This window comes from Sciurus carolinensis, chromosome 5, assembly GCF_902686445.1.
Source record: "Sciurus carolinensis chromosome 5, mSciCar1.2, whole genome shotgun sequence".
In the NCBI taxonomy this organism is placed as follows: domain Eukaryota; kingdom Metazoa; phylum Chordata; class Mammalia; order Rodentia; family Sciuridae; genus Sciurus; species Sciurus carolinensis.
This window is the reverse complement of record NC_062217.1, coordinates 102668604-102690374: the sequence shown is the minus strand read 5'-3', so window position 1 is coordinate 102690374 and position 21771 is coordinate 102668604. Positions and strand designations below refer to the sequence as shown.

General features: G+C 39.0%; 1 protein-coding gene across 1 annotated transcript in view; it reads left to right on the top strand.

Moving 5' to 3' along the window:
• Positions 1-18586, top strand: part of LOC124985685 (ankyrin repeat domain-containing protein 26-like) — a 123165-nt gene extending 104579 nt beyond the window's left edge. Inside the window, exons 25-26 of the mRNA XM_047554347.1 lie at positions 18104-18256; positions 18343-18586. Of these exons, the coding sequence (XP_047410303.1) occupies positions 18104-18256; positions 18343-18586 (397 nt within the window). The remainder of the gene's footprint in view (positions 1-18103; positions 18257-18342) is intronic.
• Positions 18587-21771: the final 3185 nt, after the last annotated feature.

Sequence of the window (21771 nt, the reverse complement as noted above, 5' to 3'; positions counted from 1 at the left end):
TCCTTACTCCCCCACCCACCAAGCTTATATACACTTCAACCAATCAGGGAAGAGCACACGAGGTAAACACGCGGACAGCTGCAGGCATAGAATAGGTACACGAGGGGGGCATGCTCTAATCACATCGTTAACTAGCCAATCATTGGAATTTGCTGGTTGTTTACTGTATAGCTGGCCGCTTTTGGCTCTGCGCCAGGCGCCATCTTGACCGTGCCCAAGGCTGGGGGTCCCGGAAACCCCGACAGGAATACAAATCATATCACAATAATAACCCTGAATGTCAATGGCCTGAATTCATCAATCAAAAGACACAGACTGGCAGATTGGATTAAAAAGAAAAATCCAACAATATGCTGCCTACAAGAGACTCATCTCATAGAAAGAGACACCCATAGACTAAAGGTGAAAGGATGGGGAAAAACATACCATGCACACGGACACAGCAAAAAAGCTGGAGTATCCATCCTCATTTCAGATAATGTGGACTTCAAACCAAAACTAGTCAGAAGGGATAAAGAAGGACATTACATGCTGCTTAAGGGAAGCATAAATCAGCAAGACTTAACATCATAAATATCTATGCCCCAAACATTGGCTCATCCACGTACGTCAAACAAATCCTTCTCAATTCCAGAAATCAAATAGACCACAACACAATAATACTAGGTGATTTTAACACACCTCTCTCACACTGGATAGATCGTCCAAACAAAAATTGAATAAAGAAACCATAGATCTCAATAACACAATCAACAATTTAGACTTAACGGACATATATAGAATATACCATCCAACAAAGAACGAATACACTTTCTTCTCAGCAGCACATGGATCCTTCTCTAAAATAGACCATATTTTATGCCACAAAGCTACTGTTAGCAAATACAAGAAGATAGAGATACTACCTTGTACTCTATCAGATCATAATGGATTGAAATTAGAAATAAATGACAGAATAAAAAACAGAAACTTCTCCAATACCTGGAGATTAAATAATACACTATTATATGATGAATGGATAACAGAAGACATCAGGAGGGAAATAAAAAATTCTTAGAAGTAAACAAGAACAAAGACACATCATATCAAAATCTCTGGGACACTATGAAAGCAGTACTTAGAGGAAGATTTATTTCATGGGGTGCATTCAAAAAAAGAAGTAGAAATCAACAAATAAACGACTTAACACTACAGCTCAAAGCACTAGAAAAAGAAGAGCAGACCAATACCAAAAGTAGTAGAAGACAGGAAATAGTTAAAATCAGAGCCGAAATCAACGAAATTGAAACAAAAGAAACAATTGGAAAAATTAACAAAATAAATAGTTGGTTCTTTGAAAAAATAAATAAAATTGATAAACCCTTAGCCACACTAACGAAAAGAAAGAGGGAGAAAACTCAAATTACTAAAATTTGGAATGAACAAGGAAACATCACAACAGACACGAGTGAAATACAAAACATAATTAGAAGCTCTTTTGAAAATCTATACTCCAACAAAAAAGAAAACCTCGAAGACATCAACAAATTTCTAGAGACATATGAATTACCTAAACTGAACGAGGAGGACATACACAACTTAAATAAACCAATTTCAAGCAATGAAATAGAAGAGGTCATCAAAAGCCTACCAACAAAGAAAAGTCCAGGACCAGATGGGTTCTCAACCGAGTTCTACAAAACCTTTAAAGAAGAGCTCATTCCAATACTCCTCAAACTATTCCATGAAATAGAAGAGGAGGGAACCCTCCCAAACTCATTCTATGAAGCCAATATCACCCTGATACCTAAACCAGACAGAGACACATCGAGAAAAGAAAATTTCAGACCAATATCCTTAATGAACATCGACGCAAAAATTCTCAACAAAATTTTAGCAAATCGCATACAAATATATATTAAAAAGATAGTGCACCACGATCAAGTGGGTTTTATCCCAGGGATGCAAAGTTGGTTCAACATTCGGAAATCAATAAATGTCATTCACCATATCAACAGACTTAAAGTTAAGAATCACATGATTATTTCAATAGATGCAGAAAAAGCATTCGATAAAATACAGCATCCCTTCATGCTCAAAACACTAGAAAAATTTGGGGTAGTGGGAACATTCCTTAACATTATAAAGGCAATCTACGCTAAGCCCATGGCTAATATCATTCTAAATGGTGAAAAACTGAAAGCGTTCCCCCTAAAAACTGGAACAAGGCAGGGATGCCCTCTTTCACCGCTTCTATTCAACATTGTCCTTGAGACTCTAGCCAGAGCAATCAGACAAACCAAAGAAATTAAAGGGATACGAATAGGAAAAGAAGAACTCAAACTATCCCTGTTCGCTGATGACATGATTATATATTTAGAGGAACCTGGAAATTCCACCAGAAAACTTTTAGAACTCATAAGTGAATTCAGTAAAGTAGCAGGTTACAAGATCAATGCTCATAAATCCAATGCATTTTTATACATAAATGATGAATCTTCAGAAAGAGAAATTAGGAAAACTACCCCATTCACAATAGCCTCAAAAAAAAATAAAATACTTGGGAACCAATCTCACAAAAGAGGTGAAAGACCTCTACAATAAGAACTACAAAACACTAAAGAAAGAAATTCAAGAAAACCTTAGAAAATGGAAAGATCTCCCATGTTCCTGGATAGGCAGAATTAATATTGTCAAAATGGCTATACTACCTAAAGTGCTATACAGATTCAATGCAATTCCAATTAAAATCCCAATGATGTACCTTGCAGAAATAGAGCAAGCAATTATGAAATTCATCTGGAAGAATAAAAACCTAGAATAGCTAAAGCAATCCTCAGTAGCAAGAGCGAAGCAGGGGGTATTGCAATACCAGAGCTTCAACTCTACTACAAAGCAATAGTAACAAAAACGGCATGGTATTGGTACCAAAATAGACAGGTAGATCAATGGTACAGAATAGAGGACATGGACACAAACCCAAATAAATACAATTTTCTCATACTAGACAAAGGTTCCAACAATATGCAATGGAGAAAAGATAGCCTCTTGAACAAATGGTGCTGGGAAAACTGGAAAACCATATGCAATAGAATGAAATTAAACCCCTATCTCTCACCCTACACAAAACTCAACTCAAAATGGATCAAGGACCTCGGAATCAGACCAGAGACCCTGCATTTTATAGAAGAAAAAGTAGGTCCAAATCTTCAACTTGTTGGCTTAGGATCAGACTTCCTTAACAGGACTCCCATAGCACAAGAAATAAAAGCAAGAATCAACAACTGGGATAGATTCAAACTTAAAAGCTTTCTCTCAGCAAAGGAAACTATCAGAAATGTGAAGAGAGAGCCTACAGAGTGGGAGAATATCTTTGCCAACCATACCTCAGATAGAGCGCTAATTTCCAGAATCTATAAAGAACTCAAAAAACTCTACACGAAGAATACAAATAATCCAATCAACAAATGGGCTAAGGAAATGAACAGACACTTCACAGAAGAAGATGTACAAGCAATCAACAGATATATGAAAAAATGTTCAACATCCCTAGTAATAAGGGAAATGCAAATCAAAACTACCCTAAGATTTCATCTCACCCCAATTAGAATGGCGATTATCAAGAACACAAGCAACATTAGGTGTTGGCGAGGATGTGGTGAAAAAGGTACACTCATACATTGCTGGTGGGGTTGCAAATTAGTGCAGCCACTCTGGAAAGCAGTGTGGAGATTCCTCAGAAAGCTTGGAATGGAACCACCATTTGACCCAGCTATCCCACTCCTTGGCCTATACCCAAAGGACTTAAAATCAGCATACTACAGAGATACAGCCACATCAATGTTCATTGCTGCTCAATTCACCATAGCCAGATTGTGGAACCAACCTAGATGCCCTTCAGTTGATGAATGGATAAAGAAACTGTGGCATATATATACAATGGAATATTACTCCGCAATAAAGAATGATAAAATTATGGCATTTGCAGGCAAATGGATGAAACTGGAGAATATCATGCTAAGTGAGATAAGCCAATCTCAAAAAACTAAAGGACGAATGATCTCGCTGATAAGCGGATGAGGACATATAATGGGGGGTGGGAGGGGTTAGCATTAGGTTTAGGGTTAGGTTTAGGGTTAGGGATAAGGAGAGCGGTAAGAATGAAGGAAAGAAGGACTGTATAGAGGGAAAAGAGGGGTGGGAGGGGTGGGGGGGAAGGGAAAAAAATAAACATCATTGCCCTATGTAAACGTATGATTACACAAATGGTATGCCTTGACTCTATGTACAAATAGAGAAACAACATGTATCCAATTTGTATACAATTAAAAAAATAAATTAAAAAAAAAAAGACTTACCTGCTTTCCTGGTTGTGTATGTTCATATTCTGCACTAGTATGTTCCAAAATTATTTTCCTATTATGATATATGAAAAAGTAATGAAATTAGTTATCAATGCTGATACGAGAAATACTAACCAAATATAAATTGTGAAAAGTGTTTTAGATAGAATCAAAGTTAATATCAGTACTTGACTCCATATATTTCAAATGTGCAAGTTCTCTCTAGAGGTTATTAACCGCACAGTTATTTTTATGTTGTTCGGAGAGGGGGTGTTTGTTTTGTTTGGGGATAAGGTTTCACCACATTGCCCAGGCTAATCTTGAAATCCTGGGCTCATGTGATCGAACTGCCTCAGCATCCCAAGTAGCTGGGGTTGAAGCACCCATAAGTTGTAATCAAAGAAGAAGTAAGGTGAAGTGAATTTCACCTGCTCAAGACTCAAGACATTAACTAGATGAGCCTGATATAAAGGAAAGTATCCTGAACTGAGAAGATGTTCTCTCTCTACAACCAATAGCTCTTTGTTCTTCCACAAATCATTTTTCTCTTAGGTTCAAATTCTCCTTCTAAAAAATAAGGATTGTACTTCTTTGGTTGACCAGGTTGTTCTGAAGATATAATGAGAGAATATAAACCATGCTGAGAGAAATAGTAAAGTAATGGAATAATTTATACATTAATGCTGAACTCTGTTTGAAACCTGAGTAAAATCCAATTTTTCATAGGTTCTAATGATCAAATATTACAATTATTAACAAATACTAATGAGTCTTAATTTGAGCCACAGGCTGTGATATTCTCTGTGCTTTCTTGTTTAGGACAAATCACCTATTTAATAATTTATAACTTGATTTATTTTTAAATATAATTGAATGACATAAATATCCTCTATAATGAAACTAATCAATCACTGGGCTTGGACTATTACTCTTACAGCAGATCTTTGTTCAGAGTGAGGCTTAATTTCCATGTTGATCTCTAGCTACCTTGAAAGAAACAACCCTCTTTTATACATGGATACTGATGTGTCATGATGAGGCTTAGCTCTTTTAGATGCAATGAATCTACTTCAGTTTCTGAGAATTCTGTTTAAAGTCTTTTTTTTTTTTTTTTTTTTTTTTTTTTGAGGAAGAATTTTAATATTCTGAAAAATGAGGCACAGATCCAAGTAGCCAAGTAAATTTTTATTCTCAGGGAAAACAAATCATGTAAGGTACCAATAAAAGTTGGCACCCTCACTGGGAAACTAACCTGGGGCCTCCCACAACCAAAGAAAATTTGTTCCAAAATCTATAATGAGGCTTTGTGGTACAGATCTGTTAGAAAAGATAAAAGGGAATTCTCAACTCTTCCTGTAAAATTTTTGAGTCTATCCCATAGTTATGAATGATGCCAAATGATATGTGCTGGCCAAATGATAAACAAATGCCTCAAAGGACCACTCATCATGAAGATCTAGGCTAGCAATGTGAGCTCCACATAAGGTTGTAAGTTGAAGGGCAGGATCAGTGTGCTCACCGTGGGGTGAATAAAGCTAGGAATCCTGGAACGGGGCCAAGATGGCGGACTAGAGGGCGGCTGCATTTCACACTGCTCCAGGACGCAAGATTCAAAGAGGAGATAGTGAGAGACTTGGGACCAACTCAAAGCTAGCCGGGTGAGTCTCTCCTGTTGGGGAGGCGTCCCGGATGGGGCGGTAGCCCCGGAACGCAGGGAATTTGTGAAGTGGAGTTGCTCGGCGAGACGCCCCTCCCCCCACTGGAGCCGTAAACACGGACAACTGGGATCATCGTAGAGGAGGCGGCTCAGCATAGCGCTTGGACTCGAGCAGCCGCTGGGGCTCCGGGCGGCTGCCTGGGGAGGAGCTGCGTGGTGAGCTGTTTGGACCCAGAGTGACTGCTTCCGAACACCGGGGGGTTGCCCGGAGGAGGAGGAGAGGCCCAGCGGGTCGCTTGGGTCTAGGAGTGACTGCATCAGAGCCACGGGCGGTTGCCAGAGGAGGAGCTGCGTGGTGAGCTGTTTGAACTCAGAGTGGGCGCTCCTGAACACCGGGGGACTGCCCAGAGGAAGAGGAGGAGCGTGGTGGGTTGCTTGACCTAGGAGTGACTGCATCAGAGCCACAGGCGGTTGCCAGAGGAGGAGTTGTGTGGTGAACTGTTTGAACTCAGAGCTAGCGCTCCTGAGTGCCGGGAGATTGCCCGGAGGAGGAGGAGGAGCGTGGCTTGTTGTTTGACCTGGGAGTGACTGCATCAGAGCTGCGGGCGGTTGCCGAAGGAGGAGCTGCGTGACGAGCTGTTTGAACTCGGAGCAGCTGCTCCAGAACACTGGTGGCCTGCCTGGAGGAGGAGAGCGGTGGGACGCTTAGTTCTGTGAGTGACTGCATCAGAACCACAGGCGGTTGCCAGAGGAGGAGGCGAGTGGTGAGTTGAATTGGACCTAAAAGCAACCGCTCCGGAACACCGGTGGCCTGCCTGGAGAGGAGCGTGGTGAGTCACCTGGTCTCGGAGCCACCGCTCCTGAACACCCGGGCGGCTACCCCAAGGAGGAGGAGGAGAAACAGGGCGGGTCACTTGGACTTGGAGTGACTGCCTAGGGCTACGGGTGGTTGGTGGGAGGAGGAGACCCAAAGTGAGTTGTTTGGATTCCTAGTGACTGCGTCGGAAACCGGGCGGCTGTCCGGAGGAGGAGGTGTGTGGCGGGTCTCTGTGTCTCGGAGCTATTGTACGGGGCTCCAGGTGGTGGCTCAGGGGAGGGGCTGCATAGCCAGGCGATTGGTGCAGACCAGGGTCCCAGGAGCTAGGTGGCTTCTTGCTGGAAGAGCCGCCACAGAGACACGCCTAGGGGCGGAGCGAAGTTTCCAGGGCGGCGGGCAGATTCTCTGGGAGAGGCAGCCTAAGGAGACTCGCCTGCGAAGGGTGAGGCTCCCAGGCCAGGACGTAGGTCCGGGCCCCTGGGAGCGTTGCAGAAGAAGACAGCCCAGCCCAGGGGGTAGTTGTAGATTGAGGGGAACCTCTAGGAGGGCAACTGACTAGCGAGACGTCCCCACCGAGTGACTCTTCCCGGCCGGGGAGTTTTCCCACAGGGACGGTAAAGTCAGAGACATAGGCACAAACAGGCCTTGCCTCAGCCCGCAGCCTACTTCCCCGTTGGATGACCACTTGGTCAACAAGTGGAGGCACCTCTGCCCACTAGCAGGGAATATACTCCACCTGAGGGTACCACCCCTAGAGAGGCAGCTTCTTCGTGGAGCTCTGCATTATCAACCTCCTCCAAGACTTCAGGCTACTGAAGGATAAGAGGGGATATACTAACAATCTTCAGGGACATTATAAGTTGATAGAGGAAATCTGCAATATCTTAATGACCCACTGATCCCTGAACAATATGAGAAAACAAGGGAAGAAAATGCCCCAAACAAATCTAGATGTTACATCAATAAAATCCAACGACAGCATGGCAGAAGAAATGACAGAAAGGGAGTTCAGAATGTACATAATTAAAATGATTAGGGAAGCAACGTGAGATGAAAGAGCAAATGCAGGCATTGAACGATCGCACCAATCGACAGTTAACAGAGCAAATCAGGAAGCAAAAGATCATTTCATAAAGAGTTAGAGATATTGAAAAAAACCAAACAGAAATCCTTGAAATGAAGGAAACAATAAACCAAATTAAGAACTCCATAGAAAGCACAACCAATAGGATAGAACAGCTGGAAGACAGAACTTCAGATATTGAAGACAAAATATTTAACCTCGAAAACAAGTTGAACAAACAGAGAAGATGGTGAGAAATCATGAACAGAATCTCCAAGAACTATGGGATATCATGAAAGGCCAAATTTGAGAATTATTGGGATTGAGGAAGGCTTAGAGAAACAAACCAAAGGAATGAACAATCTATTGAAGAAATAATATCAGAAAATTTCCCAAATCTGAAGAATGAAATGGAAAATCAAGTCCAAGAGGCTTATAGGACTCCAAATACACAAAATTACAACAGACCCACACCAAGGCACATTATAATGAAATACCTAACATACAAAATAAAGACAGAATTTTAAAGGCTGTGAGAGAAAAGAACCAAATTACATTCAGGGGGAAGCCAATACGGATATCAGCAGATTTTTCAATCCAGACCCTAAAGCTAGAAGGGCCTGGAACAACATTTTTCAAGCTCTGAAAGAAAATGGATGCCAACCAAGAATCTTATACCCAGCAAAACTTACCTTCAAATTTGACGATGAAATAAGATCATTCCATGATAAACAAAAGCTAAAAGAATTTACAAAAAGAAAGCCAGCATTACAGAACATTCTCAGCAAAATATTCCATGAGGAAGAGATAAAAACAAAGAAGCAAATCAGCAAAGGGAGGAATTATCCTAAAGGAACTGTCAATAAAGGAGGAACCAAGATGTGTCAAAAATTTTAAATATGAACCAAATGACTGGGAATACAAATCATATCTCAATAATAACCCTGAATGTTAATGGCCTGAATTCATCAATCAAAAGACATAGACTGGCAGATTGGATTAAAAAGAAAGATCCAACAATATGTTGCCTGCAAGAGACTCACCTCATAGAAAGAGATACCCATAGACTAAAGGTGAAAGATGGGGAAAAACATACATGCACATGGGCTCAGCAAAAAAGCTGGAGTATCCATCCTCATTTCAGATAAGTGGACTTCACGCCAATGTTAGTTAGAAGGGATAAAGAAGGACATTTCATACTGCTTAAGGGAAGCATAAATCAGCAAGATATAACAATCATAAACATCTATGCCCCAAACAGTGGCTCATCCATATATGTTAAACAAATCCTTCTCAATTTTAGAAACCAAATAGACCATAACACAATAATACTAGGTGATTTTAACACGCCTCTTCACCACTGGACAGATCTTCCAACAAAAATTGAACAAAGAAACCATAGATCTCAATAACACAATCAATAATTTAGACTTAACAGACATTTATAGAATATACCATCCAACCAAGAGCGAATACACTTTCTTCTCAGCAGCACATGGATCCTTCTCTAAAATAGACCATATATTATGCCACAAAGCTAATGTCAGCAAATACAAGAGATAGAGACACTACCTTGTATTCTATCAGATCATAATGGATTGAAGTTACAAATTAATGAAAGAGTAAAAAACAGAAACTACTCCAACACCTGGAGATTAAACAATATGCTACTATATGATGAATGGATAACAGAAGATATTAGGAAGGAAATTAAAAATTCTTAGAGGTAAACGAGAACAAAGAAACAACATATCAAAATCTCTGGGACACTATGAAAGCGGGTACTTAGAGGAAGATTTATTTCATGGAGCGCATTTAATAAAAGAAGTAAAACTCAAAAAATAAATGACCTAACACTACAGCTCAAAGCCCTAGAAAAAGAAGAACAGACCAACACCAAACGTAGTAGAGACAGGAAATAGTTAAACTGAGAGCTGAAATCAACAAAATTGAAACGAAAGAAACAATACAAAAAATTGACAAAATAAATAGTTGGTTCTTTCGAAAAAATAAACAAAATTGATAAACCTTTAGCCACACTAACAAGAGAAGACGAGAGAAAACCCAAATCACTAAAATTCGGAATGACAGGAAATATCACAACAGACACGACCGAAATACAAAACATAATTAGAAGCTATTTTGAAAATCTATACTCCAACAAAATAGAAAATTTCGAAGACATCAACAGGTTTCTAGAGACATATGAATTGCCTAAACTGAACGAGGAGGACATACACAATTTAAATAGACCAATTTCAAGTAATGAAATAGAAGAAGTCATCAAAAGCCTACCAACAAAGAAAGTCCAGGACCGATGGGTTCTCAGCCGAGTTCTACAAAACTTTTAAAAGAAGAACTCATTCCAATACTTCTCAAAGTATTCCAGAAAATAGAAGAGGAGGGAACTCTCCCAAATCATTCTATGAAGCCAATATTACCCTGATTCCTAAACCAGACAGAGACACATCGAGGAAAGAAAATTTCAGACCAATATCCCTAATGAACATCGACGCAAAAATTCTAAACAAAATTTTAGCAAATCGCATACAAAACATATTAAAAAGATAGTGCACCATGATCAAGTGGGTTTCATCCAGGGATGCAAGGTTGGTTCAACATCAGAAAATCAATAAATGTCTTCACCATATCAATAGACTTAAAGTCAAGAATCACATGATTATTTCGATAGATGCAGAAAAAAGCATTTGATAAAATACAGCACCCCTTCATGCTCAAAACACTAGAAAAAATAGGGATAGTGGGAACATTCCTTAACATTGTAAAGGCCATCTATGCTAAACCCATGCTAATATCATTCTAATGGTGAAAAACTGAAAGCATTCCCTCTAAAAACTGGAAACAGGCAGGGATGCCCTCTTTCACCACTTCTATTCAATATCGTCCTTGAAACTCTAGCCAGAGCAATTAGACAGACCAAAGAAATTAAAGGGATACGAATAGGAAAAGAAGAACTCAAACTATCCCTATTTGCTGATGATATGATTGTATACTTAGAGGAACCAGGAAATTCCACCAGAAAACTTTTAGATCTCATAAGTGAATTCAGTAAAGTAGCGGGATATAAGATCAATGCACATAAATCGAAGGCATTTTTATATATAAGCGATGAATCTTCAGAAAGAGAAATTAGGAAAACTACCCCATTCACTAATAGCTTCGAAAAAAAATAAAGTATTTGGGAATCAATCTCACAAAAGAGGTGAAAGACCTCTACAATGAGAACTACAGAACACTAAAGAAGAAATTCAAGAAAACCTTAGAAGATGGAAAGATCTCCATGTTCTTGGATAGGAAGAATTAATATAGTCAAAATGGCCATACTACCAAAAGTGCTATACAGATTCAATGCAATTCCAATTAAAATCCCAATGATGTACTTTACAGAATTAGAGCAAGCAATTATGAAGTTTATCTGGAAGAATAAAAAACCAGAATAGCTAAAGCAATCCTTGACAGAAAGATTGAAGCAGGGGGTATCACAATACCAGATCTTCAACTCTACTACAAAGCAATAGTAACAAAAACGGCATGGTATTGGTACCAAAATAGAAAGGTGGATCAATGGTACAGAATAGAGTGACACGGACACAAACCAAATAAATACAATTTTTCTCATACTAGACAAAGGGGCCAAAATATGCAATGGAGAAAAGATAGCCTCTTCAACAAATGGTTGCTGGGAGAATTGGAAATCCATATGCAACAGAATGAAACTAAACCCATATCTCTCACCATGCACGAAAACTAAACTCAAAATGGATTAAGGATCTCGAATCAGACCAAGAGACCTTGCATCTTATAGAAGAAACAGTAGGTCCAGAGCTTCAACATGTCGGCTTAGGACCAGACTTCCTCAACAGGACTCCATAGCACAAGAAATAAAGCAAGAATTAATAACTGGGATAGATTCAAACTAAAAAGCTTTCTCTCAGCAAAGGAAACTATCAGCAATGCAAAGAAAGAGCCTACAGAGTGGGAGAAAATCTTGGCCAATCATACTTCAGATAGAGCGCTAATCTCCAGAATCTATAAAGAACTCAAAAACCTCTACACCAAGAATGTAAATAATCCAATTCGACAAATGGGCTAAGGAAATGAATAGACACTTCACAGAAGAAGATGTACAAGCAATCAACAAACATATGGAAAAATGTTCAACATCTCTAGTAATAAGAGAAATGCAAATCAAAACCACCCTAAGATTCCATCTCACCCCAATTAGAATGGCAATTATCAAAGAATACAACAACAACAGGTGTTGGCGAGGATGTGGGGAGAAAGGTACACTCTTACATTGCTGGTGGGGCTGCAATTAGTGCAGCCACTCTGGAAAGCAGTGTGGAGACTCCTTAGAAAACTTGGAATGGAACCACCATTTGACCCATCTATCCCACTTCCTTGGCCTATACCCAAAGGACTTAAAATCAGCATACTACAGAGATACAGCCACATCAATGTTCATAGCTGCTCAGTTCACAATAGCCAGATTGTGGAACCAACCTAGATGTCCTTCAATTGATGAATGGATAAAGAAAATGTGGTATATATATACAATGGAATATACTCAGCCATAAAGAATGATAAAATTATGGCATTTGCAGGCAAATGGATGAAACTGGAGAATATCATGCTAAGTGAGATAAGCCAATCTCAAAAAACCAAAGGAAGAATGATATCGCTAATAAGTGGATGATGACACATAATGGGGGGTGGGAAGGGTTAGTGTTGGGGTTTGAGTTGGGTTTAGGGAGGGGGGCAGGAATGGAGGAAGGAAGGACTGTATAGATGGAGGGAAGGGTGGGAGGGGAGGGGGGAAGGAAAAAATGGCAGAATGAATCAACAACATTACCCTATGTAAATTTATGCATTACACAAATGGTATGCCTTTTAGCCATGTACAATAGAGAAACAACATGTATCCCATTTGTTTAAAATAAAAAAAAAAAAAAAAAAAAAAAAAAAAAAAAAGCTAGGAATCCTGAACCAAAGCAGAGTGCCCATTGAGAAACAATGGCTGAGCATATCAGCATATGTATATGTGAAAAGAAAAAATGTTAACTTTTAAGTGTATGTGGGTATTACCAGGAAGACTCAGGGATCTGGATCAGTCAGGACAAAGTAGTAGTAAAGTTAATCATTACCAGACTACAGGACTAATTCTAACTGCAACACTGTAGCAACAGAATGGACAGAAACAAAAGAATGGTTGGAAATTTCTTGTTTTTCCACCCTCTGGTGAAAGAAAATTTTCCTCCTTAGACATAAACTCCTTTTCTGTTAACCTGACATTGCAAGACCAAAATAGCCCCCTAAAAAATCAAAGATATGATGCTATTTGTGCCCCACATGCAGGGGTTATACTTGGAATGTAATGGATATTGCTGGGATTCCTAAGGATAAAAATTTTAAAAGTCCTGAGACAGGGACTGGTGACTCTAGCTTAGTGCTAGAATGCTTGCCTCTCATGCCTGACACCCTGGGTTCAACCCCTAGCACAAGGAAAGAAAGGAAAGAAAGAAAAGAAAGAAAGAAAGCGTGATAATAATAGTCATCACAGTTTCAGAGAATAATGATCATAAGCATTTGTGAGGCACTGAAATCTTTACAATCTACATAACCTTCCAACCATCCTTCAAGCATATATTATCCACATTTTCATGTCAAGGAACATATTTAGTGATGAGTAATGATTCTAAGGTGACACACATGGCAATTAGCAAAGGTAGGAATTCAAACCAGTCATGTTTGGATCTAAACCTATCACTTGTCTCTTTCTCACCCACTTATGACTTATGCTTATTAGCAAATATTTATCCCACTAAAGCTACTTTATTTTTCTTAGCTCAGGTCAATTAAAAAATACATCCATCAAAATATGTTAGAAATGAAAATGGAGAACTGAACGCAATCTAGCGATAGTAATTAATACTCACTTAGAGATAACAAAAAATCCATGTTCTTCAAAGAAAGCAGTTTAAAGCTAAGGGTCATTCAAAAGTAAATGATTTTCAATGCCTACTTATGTTCAATAGAGCACTGTTACAGAAAAAATTCAAAGAATCAGAAGATTAAATATGATAAAAGGTTAAGAATTTCAGTATTGAATGAAAAGTAAACAAGAAGCCCATACTTTATAAAACTGATGAAACTAATATGAAACTCCTTTGGTTAAGGGGTTGATGCTACGACCAATAAACTCAGATTACAAATGACAAACATCAACCAATATTATAATAAAATTTGAATCATACTATAAAATGTTATTTGTATTTCCTAGTCTGAATAATTGCTTTTCTAAAAGGTGATTTGTGTTCATGTTTCACTTTATCCCAATAATTGTAAGTTAATATTCTTCTTCCCATTAATTTATTATTCTTTACATAAATTATCATTCCATTAAACTTCAAAAAATATCACTATTATACCTTTTCTCATTGTCAATTAAATGTATGTTTGCTTTATTCTCAAAGTGCTGCCACACGTTGTTTATTGTGCTTCAAGTAAAAGTGGTGTGTGCCCATCCTAGAAAACAACAAACAAATTATTCACAAAATTTCTCAACTGACGCAGAAACCTTATAAAGATCTACTGGGTTCCAGAAAGCTTGGACTCTGTCATAGTATCATGGTATTTTAAAGTTGTATGTTTGCAACTTCCATCCAAACCAATAACTTCTTGAGGACGGGAACTAGGTCTTTTATCTCCATAGCCCCAAACACCAAAACATAAAAGGGAAAGGATTTAAGTACTGTTGGAATTAATGAGCTAAATATTCTTTTCTAGAGTGCAGATTATCCATCTGTTTTTCAAAGAATGTGTACTTTTCAAGAAATACCAAACCTCATCATAAAGATTCCTTGATCCATTCTTAGAGAAATATTATAAAAGTGTTCATTATATATCCAGTATTAACAAAGTCCTTTGTCATTATTAATACCAATTTGACCAATTTTTGTGTCTCAAACAGTCACACTGGAGGAAATAAGAGTTGCAGGGAGACAGCTCTAAAACTTTCCAATAAGGAGAAAGCTTCCTCCACGTAGTACTAACCTACTTGATTCTATTTATGGTATCAGAATCTCAGATACCAATGTCAGGCACTCTTGCTCCAAATGAGTTACTAAGGAAATGGGTTTTGAATTTAAAGAGGCTTCAAATAACCTTGGTTTCATTTCTAATTGGTCCCTGCATTTGCTTCCATTATAAAATGAAAGCTGTTTTTATTACCTGTTAGAAAGTTCAACACAAAATATATTCTCACTTATAATGATAACCCTAGTTTATCATTATTTTCACTATCATAGTGCACATGTATGTTTTAGATTCTATTTTACTCTGGTTCCATTTTAATTGCAATTTAAAGTTATTATTTCAAAAAATTAATGAATCTACAAAAAGTTATATTGATCTACATGGATTGATTGTACCATCATGAAAAACCTAACTCACCTGAGTTTTAAATGTTGACTCAAAGAATGAAGGCAAATTAAATATATCCATGGGTTACATTTAATCTGAAGCCCTTGATTTTATCATTGCTGTGGATATTTCCAAATTGTCATGTACAATGCAAGTATTTGTATGCAAAATCTTTCCTTTCTTTAATATTATTTTTTCACCCCAAAAATGAGGTCTTAAAATGTAATACAAAAAAATCGTAATATCTTCATTTTAAAATTTTTCCAACACCATCTATGACCTAATACTCCATTTATTTACTGTTTTCCCAGACTATTATTTTAATAAGATTTAGTTGCATAGGAATGCTGACACTAAGTTATTAAGAGGATCCCCCTCGATGTTTTCTACATGGTTTTGTTTTTAAAACTGCTAAGCTGATGAAGTTGGAGCCCCAGAAACACAACAGATCTACTGAGACAGTCTAGCATCCAGCCTCTGATAAAAAATTTCAATACTTGCTATTATTCTAACCAAGAAAACCATTCTTAAAGTCAGCATTTGTTGACCCAAAAACCTAAATGGTAACAGAAACATAAAACTCTTAAAAGGTCAGTCTTTGCTTACTGAAAGACTAGCCATAAAAAAAAAAAAAACTTCTCTACACCTTTTAAATGATAGTGAATGGTTAATGTTGGAAGGAAAAAAAGTTGTATTCTGTAAGCCAAAAATTTATCACTAATCCTACTTCTTTTAATTTCCCAGTCGTGGAAATAGAGAAAAACAACTGTAAGTTAAACTAATATTGTCAGAAAGAAGAGATCAGAAGAAAGTCAAACTCCAATTCTCCCAATATTTCTTCAGTTTTGGAGATCTGGAAATTTCTATATTACATTTCTCAATTTAGTGATTAGTCTCTAGGAGTTGGGTAGGAATCTCAGGATATATTTGTAAATATCCACATCCAAGCCCTACTGGATTTACTGAATATAAACCTCCAAAGAAGAGTGTAGGTTTCTAAATTGTTAAAATCTTCCCCAGGTCACTTTGAGATACTATTCTAGTAGAGAACAAGAGGAGCAGACAATCATCTCTTCATCTCATCTCTCATTTACAGGGATGATTCCTTTAATAATTTAGGCAGTTGCCATACAACAAAAATAAAAACAAGAGACAGCCATTTACCAAAGATCCTATGTAAGTTTCCTAGGCAGTGAGAGAATATGGACCAGTAAATTCAAAATGCAGCTTGGTTTCATATGTAACCCTCCTAAAACTACTCTTTAAACATTTTTTTAACTCTGCATCTTCCTTTCCTAAATTAAGTATTGTTATTCCCCAAATTGACTAGCACCTCATCTATATACAGAAACTGGGAAAAGATTTACAAAACATAAAATCGTCCTACTATTTTTCCTTAATTATCTAATTTCCACATTGGCCTGAATATGGCTTACATTTTCCACTTTTCCATTGCTCCTGCTCAAGCCTTACACAGAGGGATAATTAACTCTTATTTACCTTTTCCTACAGCAGTAAGATCACCACTTATTGTAAAATCCTTTTGTTTTGTTTGAGTTTTAAGACAAAGCCTATTTCCAGGGCAAAATTTGCTTCCCTGTTTTGTTTTACACTACTTAGAAAAAAGCTTGGGTGCAAAACATAATCTGGAAATAGGAAATGTTTTACCTTTAAAAATTCAGTGTTTTCACAAATATTTGCAATTGGTGCATACAAGAAAGCTGTGCCTTCTAATACTTCTCTTATAGTATCGTACTTAAAGGGAAGTCTTCCACAGCTCATAGTTTTCAACACATTTTCCTGCAGTGAGTGCTTAAGTTTCTAAGTATGGAAATGGACACTACATATCTCACTATTAAAACAAATGTATTTCAAACGATCTAGAAATAAAATCAGGAGATGTGTGCCCTATTTTGTAATTCTATATCGGCGTTGTGTGAAAGCAGGTTTTCTGCCATTGCTGTGGTCTGACAAAAGACGGCACAGTGGAGAGGAGAGTGTCCATCAATGTCCTGAACATTTGGATTGGTGCCATTATTTAGAAGAATTTCTACACATTCATCATGTTGGTGTTCTACTGCCTGTTGGTATTACAACAAGAAATGTACCATAAATTCAAGATATGCAAGCCAAACGTTTCACAAGTTTCACAAATTAGTTATATTTAAATTATATTAAACACTTTTTATTCAAGCATTTCAATAAAATCCACCTCTAGTAACCCTAGGCTACTAATGTATGTACCTTAATCAGCGGTGTTTTATAGTTCTTATCAGAAATTTCAATGTTGCATTGCTTCTTTATTAACAGGGCCACCACTTCTGAATGTCCATAGGCACTGGCATAATGGAGTGGGGTCCTAGGAAAGTAAGAAAATTCATTAGGACATCAGAGAGCACTTTTCCCCACCTAAAGAATCCAATAGGTGAGCCAACCTAGTCTGCCACAGCATCCCAGCAAGGCAGCTCTGAGGTCTGCTATCTTTCAAGGGCAGAATGGTCATTCACAAATAATACTGCTGAACACAAGTGAGTTTGTAGAGCTCAGAGGACAGTGGCACTGTATGTGCTCAACCTTAGCTCTCAAAGTGACTCCAGCCCTCTGGAAAGGAGAGATTTCTCCTGTAAATACTATGAATATCTCTGAGATATAACACATCATGATCAACTGGAAATCAGTGACATTCAGGGAGGTCTTGAAAAGTTCAACTATTTTTCAAGAGAAACTCACGGTTTACACTGAGCCTAAAAGAGGTCCCTGTACAACTCCTCAGTGATTCTCCTCCACGCGTGATCTTCCAGGCTGCCAGTCCAGCAGCATGGTACAGCGCATGATGAAGAAACCCCCATACCCGCTATGCAGAATGACCAGTATGGGTGCAGCCAGTATGGCCGACATTTCCTGGAAGACCTGCCACCTGCATTCCAGTCAGCACTGGGCTCCTCCACCCAGGAGTAGGCAGAGGTTTGGGAGGTAAGGTTGTACTGGAAGTAGAATTGGAGGTGAAAGATTGCAGGCCCATTAGACCATTCCTTTGCAGGCGAGTTCCCCTTGCTGCGCAAAGCCAAGCAGTGCTTGCATCTACCACCCAGGTAGAGCTGGATGAATCCAAAAGTCTCCTGGTGCCAATCCAAGAATTCCTCAGTGAAGTGCAAGAAGTTATTCCTGAGGTTGTGGATGATCAGTGCTGGGTACCTCCCAAATTCAGCAGCAACAAGACTGCCTTGCTGCACCCCACAATCATGGATGGCCTTCATCAGGGCCTGTCTTTTACAGTGCAGTAGTCGGGGGTTTATGGTCCCACTGGGTTGGGTTAAGGTTCAGAGTCCCTGGGTTCTAGCATCCTAGGCAGTCCAGAGTCCCAGTTAAGGATGCTCCATCCAGGTGGAGCTAGCTGTGGAATGCCAGGGATACAATTTCTGCACCTGCGTTGGCCTCAAGGTCCAGGACACAGGCTGTGTCAGCACCGTAATCCATTTCCCCCTAGTAATGGGCCCCACTCAGGTAGGGGTTTCCTCTCCAGGGTGTAGTCCTGACCTCCCTGAGGTCAAAGGACACTGAGAGGAGGCTCCAGGAGAGGGTTCAGTGCCTGGCTTTGGAAAGGGCAGCCACATGCCCTTTGCACAACAGAAACCCATGACTGCATTGAAAAATCTCAATGTGTTCGCTGCTTCATTAAGTGTGAAAACTTCCAGTGAATTCTAGTCTCTCTCAGGGGAACTAACAGTAATTAGTGCAGGGCTTGCAGGAAATCCAGGCTTGTCAACAAATCTGGTTATGAAGATGTTTGGTTGCTCAAGACAACACTGAGTAACCCTTCAGAAGTTGATGAATGAGTTCAAGTGAAGCATAAAGAAATAAGGAAAATCTATTGAGGAGTGGAATTGGCACCCCTAAATATGCTAGGGTGAAATAACATTGGAAACAAAATCCAGAAAGAACAAGGAGCCATCTTGCCATTTCAAAATGTCCTGGTAAGGGCCTCAGTAGAGAACACATATCCATAGGTTTACACTGATGTGAATGGACTGCGGATTGTATTCAAAGAATTATTTTTGCCCTTAAGTTGCTATATTATGGGAAATGTTTTGTCTCCTGCTGTACTTTTCTACACTGTACATAACATGCTTTTAAAAAATGTTTACATTAAAAATAAAATGCTGTGTACATAAAATTATGTGTACATAATTTTGTGATTTAAATCACTTTTAAATAGTCAATCAAGTGCTCTCTAGGAGAATTTTAAGTGACCGGGAGGAAGACTAACAGTTTGTTTTGCTGCTCAATAAGACTGCCTGGGTGCCAGACATCACCAAGGTCTCTAGATCCCAGGTGTTGAGGCCCCTGTGAGGGCGGGGAAGTCAAGCATCATGGTGAAATGAGAGCTGGCCTTTCCCTCCTTCCCCTATCATATTGGCCTCACCTTCCCGGGTAAGCCCCATGTCACTAGGGCCCCTTCCCCCAACCCCATTACCTGTTCTTCTTGTCTCTATCATCCATACCACCTTCCCCAAGAGCTTCACTTTCTCTAAATTGCCCATACTAGGTGCCACCCAGATTCAGCAGCATCAAGGTGAACTCAGGAAAGGTCATTTCTGAGGATAAGCACAAGCATCCAGCCAAAAATGTCATGCATACTGGACACTACGCCCCACAATGGGCTTGCATAGGAGCACCCCACAAACACTATCCACCTCCCAGTGTGCCCAGGTTCAAGTATACTGACCAGTGACCTGTCCACTCCAGAGAGGGCAGCAGCCATATACACCCTGCCCAATGGGTCACCCAGCATCACATCAAACAAATTAAAATACCTCCACCTTACACTGCCACACCTCACACTCTCCAAAATATCCACTGGGTACCACACCCTGGATTTGACAGCACTGGATACATGAGGAGTTCTCTTCAGGAGGGCACAGAAGACTACATCTCCCAACACTGAATAACCAGGCTTCTTAATCACAGAAAATTAAACACCCTCTCCTCCAAACTAACAGGAAGTTAATAGGTACCTAGATATACCAAAGATTGGTGGGAACCTTCTAGAAATTTTTTAGAGGTGAGCTAGTGTGATCACTATTGCCATACCCAGAGAAACACACTTGAAGCTGAAGGTTGGTGGGCGTCTTTCTAAAGGTCCCAAATCCTGAGGAAATCCACACAAGCAAGACTCAATAAGAGACTTCTCCACTTTGGCCTGGGTTATTATATATAGCTCTAATGTCAACTTTTATCTTACATGATACTTTTTATTTTGAATTAATAAATGTTCACCTTTTATCAATACTACACCCTCAACCCATTTGCCTGTATTCTTGGAATGTTTTAAAGCAGTAACTGGAAACCATTCTATTTTTGTTTTCCTAGGTCAGATTTATACTTGCTCCTTTTGGTCCCTCTTTGCCCTCTTAATATTACATGCTACTAACACAAATCCTTCCATCTTTTTCTTCTTTTAAGTTGGTTTGTATTATTCATTTCTTTTTTTCTTTCCATTGTATCTCTACTCTTCATCTCCTCCATAATAGTAATTTTACTATCCTTAATGACCCAACCTATTCCAGAATGTTACTACAAATATACCCAGAATATAGGAACAGTAGATAATTTTTTCATCAAGTACCCCTGCCTTAAGGTTTATTATTATTAGTACATGAGTTTGCTCTGAAATGATTATAGTTAATAGGGTTTAGTATCTTCTCTCAGTGATGCTGAAATTTGGAACAGCAGATGATACACATTGAGTGGGAGTATCAATACCTGGATATTTTCCAAGCTCAAGGCTCTTAACACAAAGAAGCTCATTAAATTGTCCCTTGTATAAAAGTAGAAGAAATAGGTGTGGAGGCTCATGCCTGTAATCCCAGTGGCTCAGAAGAATTGGCCGGAGGATCACAAGTTCCAGCCCAGCCTAAGCAACTTAGGGAGATTGTCTCAAAATTACAAACAAATGAGCTGGGGATGAGGCTCACTGTTAAACACCCCTGGGTTCAATCCTTGATACCCCCCAAACAAAATAGAAGTAATAATCATCCCAAAAGATGGGTACACTCACAAATAGTATGAAAAAGCAAGGGAACAAACTATCTCAAATAGCCCACAATACTTCAAAAACTGATCCCATTGACACCATAGTGAAGGATATGTCAGAGAAAGAATTTACAAAGTTCTTAGCTTAGTTAAAATGAGTTAAAAGAAGATGTAGGGAATTAGAAAATACAGGAAGTGAAAGGTGATTGTTATGGCTTGGATGAGAGGTGTCCCCCAAAAGCTCACGTGAGACAATGCAAGAAGGTTCAGAGAAGAAATGATTGGATTGTGAGAGTCCTAACCTAACTTTGGAAGAGATTAACTGGTAACTGGAGGCAGGTGGAGTATGGCTGGAGGGAGTGGTTCATTGGGGTGTGGCTATGGGGATATATTTTGTATCTGGAGAGTGAAGTCTATCTATCGCTGCTTCCTGATG